A 26,401-nucleotide genomic window follows, 5' to 3' on the forward strand; every position below is an offset into this window, starting at 1 on the left:
CGTGAAAGTGAAAAGCGACTTTCCAAGGTAAAAGAGCCGGGAGGGAGGGGAGCACACCGAGGGGGTTGACGAGCCGGAGGTCGAACATGGGTGGCGCAGGGTGAAGGGACGCGATACAAGGATCCCCGGACGTAGGATGATCGAATCCGGCCGCGCAGACGCACCACCCTCCAGTGTCCTGTTCAAGGTCACCTGCGACCACCGTGCCAACCCTTCGCCCTGCATAAGCGGAGCCAGGACCGATCGATTTTCCGTCGAAAAGCCAATTGATAGACCCTTTCAAGGTTTCGACGGGACTCGGATTAAATTGTAGCCGATGGTTATTTTGTCAGTATACCCGGCACGAGCTGTTCTTCTACTATCCCGTGACGAACACCCCAGGCGAGGTCTATCGAGCCACCGACACGTCGATTTTTTTGAGTATGGTGAAATGGTGTTTCAATGGGAATAACGAGTGAGGAACGCTGGACAACAGCAGTTTTGTACTTTATATCCAGTAGGCGATTCGTATAGAGTCCGATGAGTTCAAGTCAAATATGGTTTCCAGTGTATGTGGTAGCTTTAATCCTCACTAGCTGTAATGCAATTTTAACCGTGCAAATTTAATTGCTTTGTGACGAAGATCTAAACGAAGATTTAAACAACGAATTATCTCGTTTTAATCTTGCCTCGGCTTGACACAGTGTTTCTTTTTTCCTACATTTACCAATTTAATCGTCTATCTTATATGACATTGACTTTTTGTCATTCTGTCAATTGAACACACAGAGACAAAGAAAGTCCAAGAAATAAAGAACGGGTAAGAGTTAAAAACTACAACAATTCAAGTTGTGTTCCTATTAGACAAATTGAGAATGTCCCCCTATCCCCACTCGATTGCCAGGAGAAAATTCACCACTTTACAATTTTATTAATATGCTTTCAGCAGATTGATGTACGAATAGATTTCGAAATTCTGGTAAATTTTCAACATGAACTCATCGTTTGCTGAAGCAGGGTGCCCGTGAATGTTGTTCGGGCTCTAGCGCGAAGGGGTGGAGGAAGTCTGACGATCTATGTCCTTTTTCCCTTGTACGTAGAAGAAAACGGCAGTAGATAGCCGAAACGGGAAGTCCGCGGTGCCGGACACACAGCGAAACCAGACGGTCGTCTCGCTCGTGCCAGCCTCTCTGTGTACTGGATTTCCTTGGCACGTTCGAAATGATCGAAACAGGAAAAAACCGACGGGTTTTACGAGCATTCCTGATTCCTGGCGCTAAACCTTATACATCATAAGGGCGATCGAGGTAATCGCCGCATTCCTAGATATTCGACGGTACGATCACGCGGCGAGAAACGCGTTTCTTTCGTAGCAAGGATCGCGGTATGTTGCGAATCAGGTCGAAGGAGGCGCGGCGCGCTTTTCATGCGCGTTATTAAATATCTCCGAGCCGAGCTAAACCTTGCTCGATAACTTTCAACTGCGCGGCTAGCTCTGTGTATTTTCCCGGTGATGCTTGGGTTACGTTAGAACAGATCTGGGCACAAAGTGTATACAGCGAGGCGTTGATTTGTCTCTAGAAAAATTGAGGGCAACGAAATCACGCCTAATGCGGACGATCGACATGAAGAAACAGCAGGGTGTATCGTCTTCTATTTGTTCTTTCAATTTCAATGTTAAATGTTGCCTTCGTGAATGAATAAGCATGTCAATTTCTCTGCGGGAGATAGAACTGCTGTGTGAAAACTGAGAGAAGCGAAGCCACGCCTACTCGGAATAATCGACATAAAGAAACTGCAAGATATTGCAGTGTCGATTTCGTCTTCTATTTGATCTTTGTATGTCAGTTGCCTTTGACGTAGCCTGCATGGCTAACTAAAATCACCAATTACCGTGTGAGGCAGTGCTTTAGCTCCATCAAAATCGGGAGCAATAAAACCACGCCCCCACTTCGGATCCTCTACCAGAAATTTAAATATTCCGACTTTTATCTGTTTCTTCGTTGGTATTTTCGTGAAGCATTGCCTCCACCGGTAATCCAGAATATAAATTTCGTCCAAGTCGAGAACAGCGAAGCCACGCCCACCAAACACGCTCCACCCGGAGCAAAAATTTGACGTCTCAGTTTGTGACAGCATTTCGGTATCAACCACGCGAGGAAAAGCAGACAGAAAAGCTTGCCCAATCAGACCGTGACTCGAGAGTTGAACAACCAAAGCGATAACGCTGATATTTTCCGATGCAAACGCTGCACGCCAAACGTGGCCAAACAGATCTCGGATTCGATCGATGGATCGTTGCGGTGACGCGCGTGCGGGGTCACGCGTTAGCGCGTGCACGCCCTCGATCGAGACGCGACTGCAAAAGAGAAACTTATCGTTGTCTTTCATTTTTCGCATAGAAATCTTATCTTGCGGAACAGCGATCACACGGTGACGTGTATTTTTGCACGTTGTCGACGGGCGTACGATCAGCCGCCGCGGCATTTAAATGGGCGATTGTGATAACGATGCTAAATAATAGTGCGTATCGATCGTGACAAACAGTTTCCCAGATAAAATCTCTAAACGATTTTTCATTTTCGCTCAAGTGGGCAGAAATTGCCGGATCCATAGGACAATGGAACAACGATGACTCAAACAACCTCTAATTTTTCGTACATTGCCATATCTCGTGTTTCGGTTCTAATTAAATTGCTAATATTGACCAAGTTGTGATATCATACAATTATACATCTTGTCATATCAACCATGAAGAGTTAAAAGTGACGAGACAAGTAATTGTTTCGAACGAGAAAAATGATTTCTTCATGATTTCTTCCTAAATGGTGAACTTGGGTAGCTTCACTCGGTGGTTTTTTACGATAAAGTATGCAATAGCCATGCCCTCCAGTGACACGGAACAATCACTATACATACTCCACTCTGTCGCTTAGTGCAACCCCCAGCCTAAGGAGAGCAGCTACAGTAGGGAAACAAATGGAGTGGTGGGGGAAGCGAGCGCGTGAATGGACGCTCGATAATGAGATACTCCCCGAGAAGGACCGCCCACAGGGCGCATAGAGCCCGCACTCGCGCGCTTACCGAGCAACTGCTCTGGAAGAGAAGGTAATTAAGATGATTCTGTGATAATTAAGCAGATAGAGTGGTAACAACGTCAAAATATCGTCATTTACGGTGCCTGATATGATTTTCCGAACCTAGTTGGCTAGTAATTGGCACAACTTCGATTGGTCCAAAGTATCGAGGACAGTTTTCAGCCACAGGGACTGAGACTACTTTTTAAAGAGGAATAGTTTGAGACATCCTAGGACGACCTTCCACAATTTTTGTACAGCTTCTCCGCTAATTGCCAAGCTCCTAACGGTAATCGGTAATCGCATCACAATCCGCATCATCCGTCAACGTTTAAACGACAACGGAAAGGTCGGCCGCGCCCGCATAATCCGAACCCGCTCGTGTTTTCCTCGGCCGGCGCGGCGCGGCGGTTTCGCGCGTCTCTCGCACGACCATAATCGCGTATCAAAAGTACTGACGCGCGAACTCATTCGAGCTGGAGCTGGTAGTCGGCGTTGCTCGTCGATCGACGTCGACTCCATCGATGCGCACAGGCCGCTTACGTAACGATGCAAATGGATTCGCGAAAGATTCGTGCCGCGGTCAGGTGTGAGGTTTTTTTCTGTTTTATTCCTCGAATCGAATCGCGAATCGTGCTTCGGCGAGGAGGCGTCGCTTTCTACGATTCGATTCGGGGAAATCGAAATTGCTTTCGCGACGTGAGAGAACGCGAGACGCGAGACTCGAGCCGGCGCGGCGGAACAATACCGCGCATAGATAGATATGTACATAGGAAACGTGGGCGCAGATAAACGGTAATGAGACGAGTTACGTAATCGACGAAATTGCGGGTGTCTCGCCGATAATAATTAGCGAGGCAGCGTAATTGGCGAACCGAGAGACCGAGGTAAGATACGCGAGCGTCCTTCGCTCGATGCACTTCTGCGCGGTCGATGCGATGCGTACATTTGCAACCGAGAATTTTGATTCTATCTGGTAGGTTGTCTCGTAATTAATGTCGTCTATAGTCTTATTTTAAGTAAAATCATGCGTCGTATTCGGATGACGTGTTTATGGGAACTTCTCTCAGAAACAGAAACAGAAGTTAAATGAAAGTGTATTTCCTCTTTTAATAGTTTTAATAAATTATATATAATATCATAACATCATTCAATTTCTCTAATACACTTGATAGTTTTGTGTTTGACCAACTTTGTCATAAATGCAAAAAATCTACCATCTTCGACAGTGTGTAATGTCGAGAAAGATCATGGAAAACCGGTGGTCAAACACTGATGATTCAGAACGAACGTAAGTATATTTCTCCACCGAGAACAAAGAAAGAAAATGACAATACTCATGGTGTGGCCTGATATCTCTCTTCAAACCGAGAATCTGCCGGGAACGCTCCGAGTGTTACGATTTACACGATGCATGCGAGACAACGTTCTTTTGGAACGTCGTTTGATAAGATAAGCGAGCAGATATTTGATAGCCGATCGTTATGCACCGGGCTGAAACGGCGATTGCCCCGAAAATGCCGAAATATACATGTATATATCAGCGTTGTTATCGAGTCTGCAGCCATTAATATCGGCTGTTTCCGAAAACCAAAAACACACGCAATCTTAAACCCCGAACTCTGGTGGGGTCCCTCAGATATCATAATAATGTTTGAACATTATAATTTGGCTAGATGTATGATAAGAGAAATGTTGTTGTCGTTGTATGGCGATTGGAGACTACGTAAACACACACAATAAATTTCGTTCTTGTAAGAAATTATGAACGACACAGATGTTCTAATCACTGGAGCCGTAAAATAAATCGCAGTACAAGGAGGGTTTAACCCTCCGACGACTGTGCCTGCGTCTACTTTGACCCGGAACATCAAAATGAAGTACTCAATTTCTGGCAATTAAGTTGAACGAATAGGTGTTGCATTGGGGATATCGGAAAGACGAAAGACTAATGTTGTCCACACGAACTATTATACATATAGCTATAACAATCATCCGTTGTCCGAGGATTAAACGGGTACGTAAGGGTACCAAAGTGTTACAATGTTAATTATTCGCAATCGCCATCATTGTCCCGCAATGCAGCGTTTAATTGAATTATATACATATACATAGTTCGATAATATCTGGGGGTTTCATGCATAATGGCTGATAGAACGTGCGTCACTCGATCGAGAAAAAGAAGCGGTTACGTGTTAATTATGCAATACTATACAGATTGCTGGTATCTCATCCTCCATCGAAACCCAGCTGGATCCTCGAGGCGGTTCTCATTGTCAGCCAGGCAAGCAGCGTAGACTGTCGCTTTGTTCTTTTTTTCCTGCGCACGCATTTAATTGAATGAAATCGGGGACTGACATCATCGCAACCCTCGATCGACTACATCGGTGCCCGTCCTACTCTTCTCGTGTTGGCTCCATCCTTTACCCCGGGAATCCCGAATTTCCCATAGCAACGTGACGCTGCACTCCATTACCCATGACCTCCGCCCTGAGCCTGGCGGGCCTCTATATCTGCGAATCAATGCAGCTCCATTGCGTGCATCCCGGCTGTGTGTAACATTTCCCGAAATGCAGCCGCCTAGCCTAATCGGAACACGCGATTCCTACCGAGAAAACCACTCCCCCCCCCCCCCCCCTCGGTCGATTTCGCCTTTTTCTACCGTGACGAGGTGTGTCGAGCACACAGTTCGCGATTCTCCACCCTGCACGGTGGTCCACGACCTAGTTTTCACCAATCAGAGAGCTTTATTTCTTCACAGGAACAAATTTAACAAATTCGATCCAACGTGTGTAGGGAAAAAAACAGCACCTCGAGGTTCCGAAATTTTCCACTAGTAACACCACTGTCTCGTTCCTAAACTGCACGTTACACATTTTTTGCATGCTGCCGAATACTCTAAGATAACATAAAAATATGCATTTTGGCCTCTGGACTTTTAGGAATCACAATTGACCGTTTCTGAACTCCTAATTGCGATGTTGAAGCGACAGTTTCTGCAGAAAAAAACCCTTGGGTCTAGCGGTGTGTGTGTGTGTGTGTGTGTGTGTGTGTGTGTGTCACCACACTCTCGCTTGGGCACGCGGGCACCCTTAAACCACAAAAATCCTACCAAACTTTCGAAAAATGATCATCGGAACGTTTATCTACATTTAGGTTCACGCGTTAAGACACGAAACGATCACGTATACGGAACACGGAACACGGAACACGAATGCAAATTACGTTTAAACAGTCTAATGTTTATTCGGCGTACGAATGTACATTGTTAACCAAAGTTATATGCTTTCTCGTTAATAAATAATTTCAAACATCTTTACTCTTACACATATGTATATTAACGAGCAAAGAATGCACATTCAGAGAAATTTTGTAATATTTTTAGAGGAACATTAACAAGTTGTTGAAAGAAATTCAGTGAACGGGTTGCTACCCGGTTGGCTACGCAAGGGTTAAGATTGGTTACAGAGCAACAGAATTTCTGCTGACTTAAAAGAAAAAGTAAGTCATCGAGTGGTATGTATCACGTGGTAAGGGGTTAATGCAAAGGTTTGGGTATTTGAAACGGGCGAACAGAAGTCAACTCTGATTTTTTAAATGGAATAATTTGTCAAGTTCCGTATATTGGGATAGAGCAATTCTGAAACTTGTGAAACTGAAAGCCGCCATTATCTCAGCAGGATAACGCGCCGATCCGTTCAAGCGGACACGAGCCTATTGCGAGCGAAGATCTTAGGCGCCTCCAGTCGCACAGAATTAATTAATTGTATGGTTAATTGAGCAGACTCCGTTGTGGCTTTGAGACAATTTTGCAAGCAAGGTTCATTGAACATCACCCTGTTTTCCCGAAATTATCAACACCTCAACATTCGGAACAATTCGGTAAAAATTTGCAATAGGGTAAACTGTACTATTGCTGGCACTGCAGTAGTTATTGGCACTTTTCATTCAAACGGCAAATATTAAGAATTCCTGGTATAGAAAATCATTTTATATTGCTTGTTATTTATATTTCAAAGCAACGTTGTAAGTTTTCATAACTGAATTCTACATATGACTGTTAGCAACGCTGCCCTGGTATGTACATCCAGTAAGACCAACGGATGACCACAGTGCAGTGTAAATGGTGTTTTATTCAAATTTTCATTACGAATAAGTATACTTTACCGCTTTTTTAACTTAATTTCGGACTGTACTACAGATGTAATAACTGCGTATATGTTTAATTATGAAACAAATAGCCTGTTTAACGTTTACTTCTTACCGTGCCAATGACTGTACTATTTGTCTTACGATTCTTATTTACTGAATATATTTTATAATAAAAGATTTATGACTCGTAAAACTGTTCGATTTTGCTGAAAAATCTCTATCAGCAAATAATAGCAAGTTAAGCTCGTTTAAACATTTCAAAAAAAGATAAAAAGATATGATATTTACCACGATTTTGGCTTAGGGTGCCAATCATTGTACAGTTTTTACTCTACTCTACATAGTATAAAATGAATTTTGCGATTGGAAAAAATCGTCGTTACAGACCGAAGCTTCTAGCTTAAAATGAAAAAACCGTTCAACTCGATATCAGGTATGGTTACCGAGAGAAAAATTCTTAGTCGAAGCTTATTTGTAAAACTTCCTCGAGCTCCAAAGTACGAAATTGCCGAATAAAACTTGGTGAAAATTTCTAAAATTGCAGAATTAATCTTGGGGATTGGAAAATCGTTGTGATAGCCCAAATCATCTAGATTATTCTAGATCAAAATAAAAAAAGAAGGTCAACTTGATGTGTATAATATCGGGAATAGAAACTCAGAGAGAAGAAACGTGTTTAGCTCCCCGAGCTTTTTCCATATCAAGATTTCACGATAACAATTAGTTTAGAAGTTGGAGTATTAAAAAATTGTTATAATGGATGAAGAAAAATCACAGTAGTAGACCAACTCTTCCAAATTAAGATGCAAGAGAGTTCCTAACCCGTTCTCAGATATGGTTCCCGTGATAAACATTCCTGACGTGTCATTTCGTCCATACGAAATCCGGAAAATTCAAATGCCTATAATTTTGCAAGAAATTCGAAATCAGGGCTGATTTCGCCGTAAAATGGTCGGGTGGCAGCTGTTTTTTCTCGTCGATCGCGCTATCGCGATGGAAATCGGCCAACCCCGCGGGCCGCTCTGCGATTTTTTTATCGCGGTCAATTTAAATATATTAATATCGCGAGCTCGTTGTTCGGTGTAGGAAAATAACGCGGGGATTTCCCCGGGCGCAGAAATTCCACGGACTCGCAAAAAAGATGCGGAACGCGAGATAGGGGTTCTAGTTTTATCCAGCAGACTTCCGCGAGTCACTGGAACACTGCCTGAATAACTCTCGCCGGTTCCTGACTCTACACAAATATTCTCTTCATAAATATGTATGCATTATAAATCGGTTATACGCCAGGATCGTTGGCAGTGTATCAGAAATAAGAACAAAAGAATGATAAACGAGGAAAGAGCGAGCGAAAGGGTTGGAGGGAAACGAAGAAAAAGAAGAAGAAGAAGAAAAAGTGGAAGAAAATGAGGAAGAAGAAACTGTGGTGGAAGTACGCGTGCGTATTCGGGCGACTTAATCGAAACTTATGCGCTGGCCGGGAGTCTGTCTGGTTTATTAAAAGCAACGAGGCGACGTGTTTCTTCGCCATCGATTTGAATTCACGCACGATCGCCGGACTTTCTCACACGAGAAGCACAACGCGAATACATACCTACTAAATGCGCCGAAGACGACGCGTATGAAGACCACGGGGTGAATGAAAAACGTCAAGTGGCCAGAGCTTCCAAAGTGGATTGTTTTATGGATTGTTTCTTTTTGAAACGTAAACTATCAAGTATGAAAAAATGGCGACTCCAAAACGTGCCACTAAAAAGTGCCACTATAATTTAAAACGATTTTTTTCATCCCTGTGTTTGTATCTAAGAAATTGATGAAAATTTAAGTGTCGTACGTACGAATAGAAGGAAATAAATACAATGGGGATATTCTATTATACACCAAAAGGAATGTCTTGGTTTTGGGATTAACCCTTGGTGCATATGTACATACTCGAGTGGTGGCTCATTGTCAGAGTGGTGAATGAAAATTGCTGTACCACTATTCACAATATTGTTTACATTATTAAATATAATATGTGGGTACCGAATCAATTACAACACATTTAAGTATTCTATGAAAATTTTACGTTATACTATTTAATCAATTAATTAAAATTTAAAGAAACTTTTAATCAAACATATTTACAATTTCATATTCCCTTAACAATGAAAAAAATCATATACAATAGAATTATTCGAGGTCGTTGGAAGAGTTGAATTTTCGCGTTAAAATAGCTCCATCTGCAAAGGGTTAAAACAGCTTCGAGTGTGAAAAGTTAACCAATCATTAGCTATTTCGATTAAGCACATACGATTACGATATATTAGCAAACGTCGCAGTCGCAGACAATTGAAAAAATTGACGCGAGGATTAATGCGTCGGTTGGGAAGGTGCGCGCAGAGAATTAGGCGCCCTTCCGAGAAGTATCCCAGTCTGTGGACACAAAAGGGATGCTCGAGCGGGGGTGGAAGATGAGTAGCGCATTAAGAGAATGCGAGTCTCGGATTCAAGGTGTCCACGGGAGAGACGAGAGAGAGAGAGAGAGAGAGAGAGAGAGAGAGAGAGAGAGAGAGAGAGAGAGAGAGAAAATGTGTCTCCGCGACACGACGGAACAACTGAAACGTTGACGCGAGTAAGTAAAGCGTGTTGCCGATCCGAAAGAGGGAACGCGTTCTCGCTCGCATACATACTCCCTTACATACTTGCTCGCTTGCTGGCTTGCTGGCTTGCTCGCCTGCTCGAGGTGGACGGGTTAATTTTAGTTTAATCGACCGACCTGATATGAAGAGCTCGCATACAAAAGTAGGCACACGTAGGCGCGCGCGCGCGCTCTCGAGAAAAACGAGTCGAAGCACGCCACTATACACACGGAAGGACTTGTTATGCGTTATACTCCAACCGACCGCCTTTGCTTGCCTTTCACCCCCGCCCAGGAATATTCAGTTCCGAGTTTCACGACCCTCGGACAACCACTGGCAATGGTCTTTGCATACTGTGCACACGGAATGAAGGACGCTCGACATCGCCATGCATACGCGATTCTATTATAACTGTGTATCAGTTAGGGTGGTTTTTTGATTTTTTCTGCTATTACTATGACTGTACTGTGTATATTAGCAAAAATTGATAGAATGCGAAACACTATTTATTGTGACGACACGATTTTCTTGCGTAAAGAACTCGCTACCGAGGAACGCACTTCGCACAAGGAAACAAGTCAAATAAGAGGTTAAGAGCTGTTTTCACCCCTTGAAGAAAATCTCGAAAAAAAGAAAAATTCCGACCCCTGTACCTAAGAATCATCGTAGTGTCGGTGCTGCGCGTGCTGGACACTTCCGCGAAAAGAATGTGCCGAAAAGAAGATTGAGATACGGTGACGACCGTGTACACTTCGGTGAGATGAAAGGACTTGGATTTTGGGAGAAGGTAAACTTCTAGGATGGACAGGATGTGTGCTCGACGAGGAGCAAATGTTTCGACTTTAGACGATTTCTTTAGGCGAGTGTCATGTTCCCGTCTTCGTTCGCGTTCGACTCTTTTTCTACTTGTGTCGTTCGAGTTAATTAGATTATTCTGTATATGTATAGTATGTATAATGTATACGGCGCACAGTGGAGTATTTGCTTCCAAAAGCTGGCCAAAATACGATTTTTCAAACTTGCATCGGATGAAAAATTTTGGTTTTCTGAGCTATTGGAATACATGAACAATAGTTTTATTTTTTTTATTTATGCACTCATGTAGCGTTGTTATGCATTGCAATTAAAGACATCTGTAGTACTGATTTTTCTTTTCGCCTGTTTCTGACATATTGCTCAGCTATTAGGATCGCTTATTCTAACAGACACATTTTAGACAGGTATACATTATAGTTTTCAGCAATTTTCTCTTCGTTATTGTTTATCTGTTTAAAATTATTCAAAATTATTATTCGTAGAATTTTCAAGAAAGAAATTTTTAGGCTTCCAAGAGAGAGTATTGAGTCCCGACGTTGATTTTTGCGCCATTGGAAACGGAAAGGTTTCTGTTGACAATGCAAAAATAATTGATTGCCAATACGATAAGATGTGTGCCAATACAGCTTTAGCATTACTTTTTGTACTCTGATGTATGGATGAGCAAGTGCTCAATAGTTACCACGATTGTTCAGGCACAACCGATAATCTGGAAAAAAATCTTTCGAACAAAAGTACTCGGTCATCTATAAATCCCCAAATAGAAAGAACTATAAAAACATTTCTTTTGAATAAAAAGTTATTGTCAACTTAACTTTTTAAATGCCACCATGTACTTTTTATTACATATTCTTGCTTGTATTGTAGCTGACATGAAGATGAATCCAATAACTCACTACACAATTATGCAAGTCTTTAAAATAATGCTAAAATAGTTGTGGCCAACTTTTCGGGGAAAATACCCTACTGTGCGGCGGTGAACTTGTTTTACGTGTAAGAAAAGTGTATCTCCTAGCGCCGGATACTTAAGGTTTTTCTTAAATATTATATATAAATCAACATATTTCATTACTTTTATACTCCGTTGTCTCTGTAAGTTGGCCCAATACTAGAAATCGAAATAAAGTAAAAAATGATCAACATTTCCGTAAAAAAAATGATTAACTGAAATTAACATTATTCTCAGTCAGAGAGAGAGAGAGAGAGAGAGAGAGAGAGAGAGAGAGAGAGAGAGAGAGAGAGAGAGAGAGAGAGAGAGAGAGAGAGAGAGAGAGAGAGAGAGAGAGAGTACCGATGCGCGATGTAACAGAGCCAACGCAACGCTAAGTAAAAGTCGATAAATTTCGAGTAAACAGGATTATCGATTAAAAGATTGTTAAATGTTGACTGCACGAGGGTGAGCTCTCGACGACGCGTCCTATCGTGACTTGAGCGGCTGCGAGAGGCTTCCGTTTGATGGTCAAAGTGCATACGGATGGGCCGTGTAAATTGGGACGGTCGAGAGGGGTGTCGAGGTCGTTCGGATCGAAATCATTCAATTAAGGTCAGAGGAAGCGGATCAACACCGTCGAACCCGGCGACTTGCCTCGCACTCCAAGAAAAACGTTCCCCGCGAACCAACTCTCTTCCCTAACAAAATTCATCAATTGCAGGTACCATAGTGTCATTTATGCCTGTATGTATATCTCTTCTAATAAAATTCGGTTCATCCAAATATACAATAAAAATTAATTTCCATGCTTGATGGCATTTTTTCACAAAATACAATTCTATTCCTGTTTAATGGAAATTAAGAATATACACATCGAATATTTTGCAATAGAGAAAGTAAATAGGTTATAGATAACATACTCGTAAATCATTAGACTGCGGATTTTATTTATTTATGGCAGGAATGGGCGGATGTAATTTAAAACAGTCGAAACATTAGGACGATTTAAGAGAATGTCCATATTTTATTTTCAATTTACTAAAACTGTTAAAGATAGAAAGAAATTTTTGTACAGTTCCAGCGTCTTGTAATCGACGAAGGAAATTTTTATTTTGGACACAGATCTACACAGGTCTAGTAATTAGGAATAGAAGAAGCGTGGAGGATAGTAGCGAACGTATAGAACGCTTAGGTCAAGCTCTGTTGCAAAACCAAGTCCGATTCCTAGCCGTGGGGCTGAATAAATAAAGATCATTATTATTATTTAATAGATTCCGTTGGAAAACTTGGTCGCGAGACTGACTCGATATTTCCAGGGGTCAATGCTCTTAGACGTTGTATGTATAGACACCAAAAATTAAGCGAAACGAGAATCGTGCGTACAAGATCCTTGGTCCCGATCTCGTCGATCCGAGGGATCTAGGATTGACGGCATCGCACCGCCCGGCACGATGACCCTCGCGAGGATTACGGAAGTTAACGCTCCCCGGTTGATAAGAATGTGCGGCGGGCCGTTCTACGGAGACGAATCGAATACAAATCAGAGTCGGGAAGGTCGAAGCACCTCTTCGGGGATAACGAGCCATAAAACGTTGAGTGGTAAATCCGTGCGATCGAGGCTTTCCGGAAACGAGCGTTCGCCCTCCTCCGATGGAGGATTTTCGGCAGGATCACCTTTTTGGTGTCGGCCCTGGCGAAAAAGTGAAAAAACTCTGGGTGCATCTGCCGCGACGATAGAGAAAGAGAGAGGCAGAGAGAGAGAGAGAGAGAGAGAGAGAGAGAGAGAGAGAGAGAGAGAAACGGTAGACGACGACGGGGAAGCCGGAAATCGAGGAAAAAAGAGGGGAAAGCAACGGAAGGGCGAGGCGCTTGCGCGACGAGCTCGTTTCCATGGCTTCGTTCGTTCCACGTAGCAACAGGAGGACTTTTGACCCCGTTCGATTGTCCTTCGAAACAACTCAGTACCTCATCGTTTTCTCTACGTCGGCACGGCTCAGGTGAAACGCACCGTTCAAGTACATTTTATGAGGGAAGGGAGCTTTCTCACGATCATGGGGGAAAGGGTCGTGATGGGAAATCGAACGGTAAATCCTGTTAGGTGATGCTGACAAGCGACAGTTTTGTCTAAAGATGCTAATAACTGTGGTCCCATTATCAATCAGAAGTCCCGTCTATTGATTTTTTAACACTATGACTGATGGAATTATTTGCCCATACCCATAAACTGCAAAGGAGGATCATTCGCGTCCGGACGATGTCGAACAGTCTGTAAAATTCACATCTTTTGCTTCATACTATTTTTAGAATATAAAATATTACAACAAACCATTTCTCAAGATCAAGTGTTCTTTTTGTAATCTTATTGCGTCAAGAAAAATAAAATACGGTTACCAAGAAAAACATTATTAGACAGACATTAACAAGAAAGTACTCGTTTGGTAATCTTATTGCGACAACAAGGATGAAATAACGTGGCAATAAAGTTACCAAGAAGAACATTATTAGATGGACATTAACAACGGTATCTATTCCCCACTGCAATTTCTATTACAGTGAGATATTTTCAAGTACATGTGTCTATTAGATGTAACGATGTGTATACATATTATTAGGGACACCTGTATACACATCGTCGGTATACATAGAAACGGTTTTAAAATCGAAGTGGTCCGACGGGACACCCGCCGACAGATGATCCCCCTCTTCAGCCCTGGTTAAACTCCCCGGTGAAATTAGTGTAATTTTCTGCCTTTTAAAGGTGACACGGCCAGGACGGAACGCCAAGGAAAAATTGTAAATTCAGTGTCGAGCACGGACAGGTAGACCGTGCACACCTGAGCCCGCCGGCAACGGTCCGAACGACGATGAATTTCGAAAGCGACGATTACGAGTGACGCACGAGGTTAATTTTGCAGCCGATCGATGGGCAAAGAAAGTCGTGATACCGAAGCTGAACCGCGCCGCGCGAATCGCGGATGGCGGATCGCGGCTGACGCACAAACGAATTATCTTAATGTCTTCTGGAATAATTAAGCGGAATTTGGTGGGACGTTCTATGTATATGTTTCTGCAAAAAATTGTTGTCTGCATTGAATATTTCAAAATGTTATTCCTCCGAGAAAAAATTGTCTGCATTGATCGCAAGAAACAGGAACTAAGTAAAAATGTCCTTCCGTTTTTCTAATGACTTCAAGAGTCGAGAAATAATACATCAATATTTTCAACACTTAGCAGTCACCACTGAAAATTGCTGTATCATTATTCACAATATTATTTACATTATTAACCTAACTATGTTGGTATTCATCCTCGATTCATCCTCGTTCATCCTCGAAAGTTGAATATTCTGCTGTTCAAGTGAACATTCGTAAGTTGAAACCGAGAATGAAAAAAAAAGAAATCAATCGAAGCTTTCGACTAATTGGATCAGATTTGAGGAACCAGGGGGTTGAGACCACCCCAAGTACCGACGTTAATGGGGAAAGGAGAACCCTTCGCTCCTCTGGATGCCAGGGAGTATCAATTTCCGGATGAATTTAGTCGGATCGAGCGATATTTTCCGTTCCGTGGCTAATCCGCGGAGAAATTTCTCGGTGAACAGGGCTCGCGCGAGCCGCCCGGAGTCTCTGCCAAATTGCGATCAGCTGTTTCTACATCAATCGCAGCCGGCGCGCACTGGGTTATTTGCCTCGAAAACCTGGCTGGAACTCGAAATATCAATACTGTAAAAAATGGATAGTATGTGCACTTTCACACCACAACATTATTCCTTTTCCGTAAACAATAACATACGACGATAAACCTTACGCTCTCGATTCTGACCAATTTTACTTTTTACTCTGGACGAACGTTCCAAGAAATTTATATTATATTAACGGTTCAACTTGCATGGAGAGGCAGGTATTGAGGTAATACAATAGCTCCTTTTCTTCCTGTGTCTTTATTGTATGGTTCTAATACTAGAATAAGGAAAGAAGAGAATGTTCTTTATTTTGAGAGAAGCAAACTTATATAATAACCAGAAAATTTATTTCCCCTCGACGCTCCCCTTTAGTTTTTATTTATTTGATGATCGTGTTTAGACAGTGATTTATATAATCTTTGAAAAATTCAGTGCCAACAGGTACCAAAGCCACATGTTCTCAGCAATTTATTATTAAGTATTAAGTATACATGTACAGCAGTGCCAAAAACCGTAGTGCTTTCTGAGCTTAATGACTTCGGAAATATTCTTTAATAAAAAATCAAGGTCATCTTTTCGAGACATCCGATTAAAGAATGTTCGACACGAAAGTTAATTCGTGATTATTCGATGATTTACAAATTTTAACAAAGCTTATTTTTTAGACAGAAAATGAAGGTCACCCTGAAGCGTTGCAATGGCACACACATGTACTGTCCAGAGCACGAGAGAAAACTAGCGGGGGAGGAGAACGGGGTAAGAGCCATCTGAAAAGGCCATCTGAATGGTCTGGCTTCTTTCTCCGTTCCCTTCCCGCTAGTTTTCTCTCGTGCTCTGCACAGTACGTTCAAATTGAGAGTACGTATCTCGGAACGCCGACGCACAGTGGTCCGGATTCCGGATTCCGAATTTTTAACTATTGGAGATATCGCAATGAAATTTTCACGAAAAATATTTAAAAAATAGTAAATAGTAATTCTTACCTAGAGATAATTAAATATTTTTTGCATTTGTTAAGCAATAATTTTTACTAACTTTTCATTGGCATTTTTTATTAAAAAAAAAGAATTGTTCAAATATAGTTTTTCAACCTTTTTTTACTTGTTGTGAACAATAATTTTTAGTGTTGGTCGTAATCTGTAGCACATAAAAGAATGCTTTCCTGTGTAAAAAAAAAATGAAATATTTTAAATATGATACATATTGCGAATAAAATAGTACTAACATTATATTCAGTCAATATTACCACAAATAAAGAAGTAAGCTAATAAAATAAACATATGTACCATAATTTGTCTTTCGCGATGATCCATGATGATCGATTGCATTGGTTAATTAATAACTCTACTGCCTCAGGATTCAGTATTTTAGGATTTCTTTTACATGTTAATCTTAATTGTGACATGTACGGGTCAGATGTTAACAATAATCTCAAAGAGTTTCCGAACGCTGCACAAGGTTTTAACGATAGAAATATAAATGCAGCACGAACGCTAAGAAACTCTCATCATTCGTTTCGTTACATTTTTTTAAATAAAAATGACTATCGAAGTTAATTTACATACGTTATACATATACATATGTACTGTATATTTACTCTATTTATCTCTTAATATAATGTTATTGCAAAAACGTTCGTATTTCGAAGACATTTGATCAGTCATACGAGCCTGTTTCACGCGAGCAAAACTCGTCGCGAAGTAATATTGACAACTTTGAACAATGATAACTTGCAAAGTAGGGGGAAGTTGGACAATATTCTTGCATAATTATTATATATATACGGATGAATGGAAAGAATGCTGAAAATGATCCAATTTGGTGTAAAACAAGCGTTTTCAGGGTTCTCTACATTCTACATATTCCTTGTCAAATGTAAAAAATTTGGCCAATTTGTTACTTGATTGAATATTAATTTTTCACATATTGTGAACAATAACTTTTAGTGTCGATGTTAATTTTGTAACACGAAAGAGTGCACTTTCATCGTAAGCAAAAAAAAAAAATGAGAAATATTAAGTGGTGTGTGATCAGGGCACCTCGAAGAAGAGAAGCAATTTTCTTGGGGTAAAGTACTATACATATATAGTACAGGTATGTATCTCTAAATGTCTACACCTTTAAGTATTCGTCCTAATTGCAATTCTTGGAAAACAGCATTGATTTTTTCATTTTCAAGGTTGATTGACATTTAGGAAGCAATACTTGTTAGAAATCGATATGAGAAAGTTGACTTTTTAGCTAAATGACACCAACTACATACTTCGATCGCGACGTCAAGAGGAATGTCATCAGGCGACTACGCTGCGACCTTGAACCTCGAAATAACACTAAAATAGTGTTGGCCAGGTTTTCAGGCCAAATACCCCGATGAAATATCCCGCGACGTCGCCGGGGATCCCGTTTATTCGCGCAGGAAGTGAGCCCTAGGCCCGACACGAGGGCTTCCCGAAGTATTTTGAGCCTTTGTCCTGGTGCAGTGCAGCGAGGCGGACACCGTTCCTTTTGAAAACCGCGGACGAAAAAGTAGACGCGGAAGAGATCACCCCGGCGCGGCGCGACGAACTGAATACGGTCTTTTTCCGACTTCGCGAGAACGCACTTCACCGTGGACTCTCTTTTCAGCTTTGTCGGGAGTGCACGTTTTTCTCTCGACGACGACGACGACGACAACGACAACGTCAACGACGACTGCCATAAATACCAGCGCCGGACTACGGAGACTTTCACTCTCCTGCCTCCTTTTACAATCGGGCGTCGAAGACTCTTATTGAATGATTGCGCGGCCCCCAGCTCTTTGGCTAGATTTCAGTTAGAAGTTGGAACTGGCATGTCTCCGTTACACGTGGAGTCGTCGCCCCGTGTCTCGCTTACGCAATATGTACTACATTTCACCTAAATACATATGCTGGCTGAACATAGACGCATAATTCTACTTGGAATCGAAGTGAACAATCTGCGACGGTGCAGGATGTAACGCGAGGAAACCAGAAAATTGAGCCAACGATTTTGCAGCAATCGATACAGATTGACCACCGCGGTGAAAGAAATTTCGATTCTCGAAGAGGGGAGAACGAAGGAGGAAAAATATTGAAACGGAGCTGGAGTCGAATCCGTAAATGTTGATCATCGAAGTGAGAAAAGGTACAATTCTAGGGAATAAAACGAGAAAAGGGTTGATCGTTGTGGCCGTTGAAGCTTGCAGCTCCGATTCTTGGAAACATGGAAGCATGGAAGAAAAATGTTAGAAACGTAGCAAGAGTTGAATTCTTTACGGTTGATCGTTGAAGCGAGGAACAGCACAATCCTCGGAAATAAAAAAGAAAAAAGGTTCATCATTGTAGAAATAAAGGCTTGCAGCTTCAATTCTTTAAAATACAGAATCGAGAAAGGGAAACTTTGTAGCATGGCGAGAGAGCTGAATTCTCAATGGTTGATCATCGAAGTGAGAAAAGCTGCGATCTTCGGGAATAAAACACGAAAAAAGGTAAAGGTAAAGGGGCCAATGACCGTTGTAAAACCGGCTACGAGTCCAGAAAATAAAAACTGGAAAGATTGAACTGTAATAAGAGACTAACGCGAGGTTTCATCGAGGTTAATTATTTTAGCAAAAGAAGCTCCAATATCAGAAGTTGAAGAATCAAAAGAGGAAAACATTAAACCAATGCAGTCTTCAGAAATGGAGAAAAGGGTAGGAACCGACTAGACCACAATTCCAGAATAGTCACCCATCACAATAAAAAAAACCTGAAATCCCCCAAAACCGCAAAACAAGAAGAAGATTGCAACATCCCAGAGCCGGATACAATCGAAATCGATCATCCAACCGTAAAAAACTTTGATCTTCAAAATCTAGAAACCGAACAGCTCGAAACAGAGCAGAGGTCTACATTGATCATCGCACCGAAGAAGCTGCTATCCGTAAAAATTAAAAACACCGACGACCAGAACAGAGACAAGAGTCGAATCCACGAATATCGAACATCTCGGCGAGCTTGTATGCTTGGAAAATGAAAAAAGCAAGAAGACTGAAACGACGTCGATCGACATCCACGAAGTCGAATCGCAAGGATGTGTCGGGTCGCGCGGGTCGGTCACGAATGGGTGCGGGTCCAAGAGAAGAAGAGGGCTCGAAGGAACAAAGGAGAACTCGTTTTACACGATGCCGCGAGGCGGAACTTTTTCCTCTTGCTTTTACCTCCAGGTTCTTTGACGACAGTAGAAAATCATCTATTCCGCGGCGACGACGTGATGCGAGCACGGTCACGTAGCCGCGTGCAGTTTGACGGCATCGTTAGGCGATTTCCGCCTAATTGTAATCGAATGCGCCGATTCTCAAGGATTAGTAACCGGGGAGCCCCACATTTACAACGGCCGTGTAAACGTGCGTTACGACTCGCGCGAACGAGGTTACATCAGCCGTATCTACGGATCCTACGAATCCCTTTAAACGATTCCATGGGGGTCGGGGAAACCCACCCTCAATCGCCGGTCACGCGTGACCCGCAGCTATACTTGCGCATTCGAGAGTTGGCACGGTGATTGGGTCCAAATATCAACCCCCCCCCCCCTTGCAGCCTGGATTTTTGTTCAATTTCGTTCCCAACAACCCTCTCATCGTGCAAGTGTTTTATTTAATATGTACTCGAAAAGATGCTCACTCGATTGGTACTAATTTTAAACAATTTTTTCATTCAGAAAGAATGAACCTTTTCTATATGTTTGCCAGGGTCTCTCAGTGCCAACAGCCGAGCTTCCAACTACAGTTTCCTCTTTTCCCCGGTGCGTGGTACAATGAAACGCGAGTAATTCTGTTTGCACAGTTGCCGGGTGTGCGATATCTGGCCCGCACGCGGATACATTGCTCGATCCGAAGAGAACGGTTCCTACCTCTCCGCTCGCTAATTCTGTATCTTCCACGTATTTAGATGAGCTCTGTGTCTATATCCGGCCATACACGCTCACCGAACGTCCACAAATTATTATCATGGAACACGTTTGATCGTGGAAACTTGCCCCGCGTCGTCTCCCGTCAGGTACATTCGCATCGATCAACGGGACAAACGAACGGCTGTTTCTTGTATTCGGTTAGCAACCCGATTTTCTTTAAATTTGAATCAACGAGATTACAAAATGAATTAGGCCCTTAATTAAAGATCTAAGTCTGTAGAACGTTAAGATGGCTCAGTTGTCACGTACAATTTAAGATGGTGCGCAGGTGAATTGAAGATCGCACAGCGTTAATAGATCCTTTAGTCGTTCAATGCTCTATTTAGTTTTTATAATATTTTATCATTTTTTTAGAGATTGCTTTTTAGACAGTTATATTTCTGAGGCTTCAAAAGTGTGAAATTATTGTCAGCACACATTCGAATGGAGTTCGAGTGGATCAACAAACTGGAGTTTTTTTACATGCAATGTTAATTAATTATAGGATCTGTATCCATGCGACATGATAAATGTTCCTTTTTCAATAGGTAATCCGGTGGCGCGGCAATCGCACCAAGTGCGCTGTCAACTTTAAGGATTGACTTCAAGCCCTCGGAATATAAATTTCCGCTGTTCCGCTGGAAAAAAATTCCTTGAACGTGTTCCACAATTCCACAATTCCACAGCTCCATTGAAATCCGAATTTTCAGCTGGGAAAAAATTTTCTTGTCTATACATATACCAAGAGCACAATAGGGGTTGGAAAACGCTCGCTTCGAATTAAACGCGAGCTGACTGAAGAAAATAGACCCAGTACGAAAAACGTACAATATCCAGAAGAGTATAACAAAAATCATTCAAAGACAACATCGATTAAACACCCATCCCCTCATAGGGGTGGTAAAACACATCTTAAGAAAAACCTATATCGCCCTAAAGTACCAGTTATATTAAAATGGTCCCACGTATCAATTAATCAATAGAATTTCATAAAATATTTACAATATAACAATTTTTCCTCTGTCCTTTTAAAAATACCACAAAACCGCCCTGAACTATACACACACTTTCTATACTTTCTACTTTCTACTTTAAGTATAGAAATACTTTCCAAAAACCCATCGAAATCTTATAGAAAAAATCTTAAATCACTCCAAAGCTTTAAAAAATTGTTCATATATTTTGGTTATCAACTGAAAGGCTAATTAAATTCTGCGTATAATAATTATTCAAGATATTCGTTCAGATAACAGTCTCTTTTCGAGACAAGAACGACAGAGACGATGCGATTCGTGTCGCAGGGGAGGAGAAGAGAATCGATTGAGTCGAGCGAAAACTCATAATCGATCAGGTCTGGATAAACGCTCGGATAGAAAATGAATAAAAATTGCCGCGGGTTCGCGAGAGAACTATGTACGCTCCTGGGTCGTACGATGGCATGACTCGGTGGTGGGGAGCAAGAGGGACAGGAGAGGGTTGTGAAGTTTCAGAAAAGAAACTGCCGGCTGAGCTGGGGGCTGGGAACGAACGCGCGAGGTAAGGTGAAGGGGGACACGATTGTACGCCACTTTAAATCACCGCGACTGCATGTGTTACTATGCTACGGTGTCGCCCTCGATGCTGATCCAACGAACCACGATGCACGATGCACCCTGTCACCGACGAGATACTATTAAAGACTGCCAGCCCCTGTGCTATTCAGCGAGCCCGGTAACCGGGCGCAACGGGCGCGGGGATAACGTGAAAGTTACAGTGATCTGATATACCACATCGCTAAAAATTCGAAATAGTGTCAGAATAATGCCAAAACATCGTCTGAAATATGGCGGAGAATGTAACATTTAATAATAATCGATATAGTTTCGTGATAATTCGCATTCTCACCGATGCATCGCGACGAGAATCTCCTCAGTGGTCTTCTTCACCGACAAAATGCCGTCGTTGGCCTTCTGTTTCTCTGGATGGAGCCAGAATATATCCTAGAGGGCGTAAGAAATACCGAAAAATTCGAGTCCCGCCCAGTGTTGCTAGATGGTACGGGAAAACTCGCGCATGCGCGGCGAATCCAGGAACGTATCTGCGTTCTACAGTCCGTATATAGCTTGTGGGGCAAGTTTTCTTTAGAGCGGTCTTAAACTTTTGTCCGTTACTGTATATATACAATTAGAATATATTTATATATTACATGTACATACACATCAAATTTTAATATAACATACGCATATTAAACGTTATGTTTGAAAATCGAGAAGAAAAGATTGTGCGAAGCTATACGGGGCAACCAAGGTGCCCGATTTCGTACTTCAGTGACGCTGGAATCGTCGCGCATGCGCGAGTTTTCCCGTACCATCTAGCAACACTGGTCCCGCCAACTCCCATAAGGCTGGCAGTCTTTAATAGTATCTCGTCGGTGGCACAGGGGCTGGCAGTCTTTAATAGTATCTCGTCGGTGGTCGGTGACCCTGTTATCAGAAGTCGCGATTTCTGCACCGAGATGGCGAATCCATCGCGGTTAGTTTTTTACCCTTTATCCGAAGCGCCAACATTTTTGTTTACATTATATCACAAGTTATAGAATTCAATAGAATTGGCATGAATTTTTGGTTTATAGAACAAGCTAAGCCTGGAGCGATGTTTTTAATAAACAATCTTTTCTACCCTGTCGGTAAACGATTTCTGATTTCTACGGAAAATCTTCCTACATACATATATGTCATGGTCATATTGAAATTTAACACGGGATTTACGCAGCACAAAGGTGACACGACTATTCTCTCATTACTTTATCAAAATAATGAGAATGTAACTATCTCCAGATTTTAGTAAAGAGGAAAAATACATTTTTAATCTTGCTACCATATCTTGCAACCGATGAAGCAAGTGTTCATTCTGCACAACGATCCGCAGTCTAGTTTAACTAACGAAAAGATGCATCTCGTAGAACTGCATAAAACCGCAGAAAAATCGCTAATTAAGATATGAATGGACTTGGGCCATCTAAAACCGCTTTCCAGCGGTTAAGTATGTTTTTGCATTCAATATTTACGTAACAAATGAATACGATCCACTGAACGCACAGTGGGTTGCATTATGAGATCGTCACGCGAGAAAAATCGTTAAAGCCCTCATTCTATTTCAATATTTACAACTGATTGTAACATCCCGTATATCAAAATGTACAAGGCGCCATGGATGTACGCACGACACGAACGATCATTGTAGAAGCTTGCTTAAAATATTCAATTAGCAATAATGATTGAAAGAAAAACTCACCTTTGCATTTGACCCCCACTTTCCCAGTGCCCCAAACATAATCTTCACCTGAAACAAGACGAGAGAAAAAAAAAACGAATGCAGTGAACGATCGTGAACTTCGCACAGTACAGTAAAAAAATAATACTTAACATTGAAATGAGATACTTACAGTGTTTACAAAGAATAGGGATTAAAAAATATACATCTACAAGGTCATGATCACTCTTCGGTTCCGCGTTGGCTGAATCGGTTACATACACTGGAAAATAAGTTACCTAGATCAATCAATTAATTTGATATTGTAGTTACGCGGTAATGAATCGACTGCGGATTTTATACATTTACAATGAAAATGCAACTGCAACTTGTGCCAGTATAGAAAGATAAAATCAGTTGGAAGAAATTTCAGGTAATTAGTATTTTTTTTGCATATAAACCTGCAGTCTAGCAATTAACAACTGTTAAGTACCGTATGGTCCATTGCTGAGGGTTACATAAGACGACTCTTCTTCGTTATGAGGGTCTAAGTACGATGATAAGTTTCCTTTCAGCATTAGGACTTCCTCTAATGTACCTTTAGTATCTGTAAAAAAGAATCAATCAGTCTACAACTGATCTACAACTTGCCCTTTATTCATTGTACATTCTAATATTTACCAAGCACCTACTAACCGGTACAAAGTGTTCCTTTCAGTTCTACTGCGTTCTCTCCAAATCGGAGTATTATCCAAAGTTGTTGAAGAAATAGTTACATTACCATGTTACTTTCTCCATGGAAAAATATATCACTACTAACTCATTTGTCAGTTGTACATGGTACGCAAACACCGATGACTTTGCACAACTCTGAGATCACAGAACATAATCTCTCCTGACTGTTGCGCATTATCTTCGAGGACTCAAAGCATTTTTCTGATCATCTCAGATCAGATTGTAACCGGACACTCTGTGTGCAGTGCTCAGGAGTACTTGCAACTGTTCAAGCATCGTTTACAAAAGCCGATCTTTACCAAATATAGAGAAAACTCTGTAGTTACTATTTCCTCAGTCGGAACAAATTTGATTTCTCCTCTCCGTTATATCAAAGGGCACCGCAATTATCAAAAACTTACAGTAACTTTTTCTTTAAGGCTATTCGTTTGTATATATAGAATTATATTTAAAAATCTTGCTCAGTAAATATATATATATATATTTGTATTTTTATATATATACATATATATATATTTATGTGTATACATATATATATATTTGTATATATATATATATATATATATATATATATATATATATATATATTTGTAAAGTGATATATGCGATGATGAGTTATGATGATTTCTCAGGTGTCAGCTCCTCCAAGCATGTAAAAACATTCAAAGTAACTTGATATGAACACAATGATAATTAGTCATGCACGACAACGCGATGCACACACTATATCTTTATCATTCTCTTTTGTATTTCTTCCTTGTAGACCCACTCACGTGTACCACTTCCCTCGATCGGATATTTATTTCATAACGTTTCATATCCACTACCACCTTCTGTAGACTACTCTAAATCCTGTAACAGAAAAATCATACAGAAATTTTAAACAGGAAAGATAGTGAGCGTTTTTACTAACCATGCACGGAACCTCGCGTCAATCGGGAGATTATTTCATTTCTAATAATCAGATTGAAAAAGGAGCTCACTCTATTTAAATAGCTTGGCTCTGCGATATACCCTAACCCCATAAACCGCACAAACTGTCCCGAATCTCGTTCACGAAACTCACCGTACGCGTCCAAGATTACAGCACTATTTATGTGAAATCATGCGTGGTACAAGGTGTAGTGTACAATTAGAAAACAGAAGTTCACAGTACGTCGTTTTATGATAACACTGATAAAGAAAAACGCACACGAAGAGCGGCACCGTCCACACGTCCACACCAGTCCGGTCCACACACCGAAGCCAGTGACGCGGACGGACTCACGTATTCGTCGGTCGGCAAATTTCTATCGCCATTGTGTCGCGATTTGCAAAAATATCTTTTATCCCGACGAAATGCACATTTACGAGGATCGCGACAGTTCCTGTAGATCACATGGCGGCTCTAAGTATATACTGGTATATACACACAAAATAAGTAGTGGAGCGCACGCCTTCGATGACGAACAGCGAAGCGAACTTTACACAATTCGGGCCCACTTAAAATTTCCACTTTCCCGGCGAACGTGACTCTCCGGGTTTGAAGAGCGACGGAGAACGCAAAACCCGAGGACAATCGAGAGTAATTCGGTTCTTTTCCGTAAGGATGGAATATATCAGTGGGGAAGCGATATCAGTGGGGATACACTGGGATACTGGATACACGGAACGAGACTTGACAATATGCGTTTCATGGGGCCGATTCAAAGTGGAGAACACTACCTTCGCGGTTGGGCACATCGGGTCATCAAGCTTTCCAGGCTCGGGCTCCCGTGGATTGGCAAAAAACTTGGAAAGATCAAAGGATTAATGACAAAGAATTGTTTCTTTTGGTCGCAGTACGAGCTAACGAGCAAACACGGTTAGGCCAGGCCAAGCAGCTGAGGGCGCTGCGATCCGCCATCGTTTATGCATCATCTTATTCGTCGGAAACTTGGTTGCTCGAACACGTTTCCGATCTTCTTACCACACTCTTATCATGCCGAGTCGTTTTAAATATCAATGTGATTGTATAAAGCACTCCCTAGTATAAAGCACTCCCTTGCGACCACCTTGCCATTTAATTTTTTACAGTAAAGTCTTTTCAACATATGTACATATTTGTACTTTATGGTCGTGACCAGGCTTGCCATATTCCGCGCGTGCCAGGCCCCTTACCGCTGCGCCCCTCGCCTGCCCTCGCCAAGCTACTACGCTGAGCTCGCCCCACTCTTCCCACTACACTGACGCGTACCGCGTGGAGCAAGCTAAGTTAACGGTACGCGTC

General features: G+C 41.7%; 1 protein-coding gene across 1 annotated transcript; it reads right to left on the minus strand.

Annotated features, from left to right (window-relative positions):
* Nucleotides 1-11,852: 11,852 nt before the first annotated feature.
* On the minus strand, nt 11,853-26,306 carry LOC143208852 (uncharacterized). Its single transcript, XM_076423715.1, has 6 exons — nt 25,067-26,306; nt 24,115-25,005; nt 23,912-24,025; nt 23,612-23,701; nt 23,461-23,508; nt 11,853-22,671 (listed from the first exon to the last, which is right to left on the minus strand). The coding sequence occupies exons 3-6, from the start codon at nt 23,994-23,996 to the stop codon at nt 22,538-22,540; spliced, it is 357 nt and encodes a 118-aa protein (XP_076279830.1). The 5' UTR covers nt 23,997-24,025; nt 24,115-25,005; nt 25,067-26,306; the 3' UTR covers nt 11,853-22,537.
* Between the last annotated feature and the right edge of the window lie 95 nt (nt 26,307-26,401).

This window comes from Lasioglossum baleicum, chromosome 5 (assembly GCF_051020765.1).
Source record: "Lasioglossum baleicum chromosome 5, iyLasBale1, whole genome shotgun sequence".
NCBI lineage: Eukaryota > Metazoa > Arthropoda > Insecta > Hymenoptera > Halictidae > Lasioglossum > Lasioglossum baleicum.

Coding starts and splice junctions, on each gene's coding strand:
- LOC143208852 (XM_076423715.1), bottom strand. CDS start 23,996: ATGCTGAAAGGAAACTTATCATCGTACTTAGACCCTCATAACGAAGAA. Junction 23,702..23,911: donor CCTCAGCAATGGACCATACG/GTACTTAACAGT, acceptor CTTATTTTCCAG/TGTATGTAACCGATTCAGCC. Junction 22,672..23,460: donor AGTGGGGGTCAAATGCAAAG/GTGAGTTTTTCT, acceptor ATCTCGGTGCAG/AAATCGCGACTTCTGATAAC.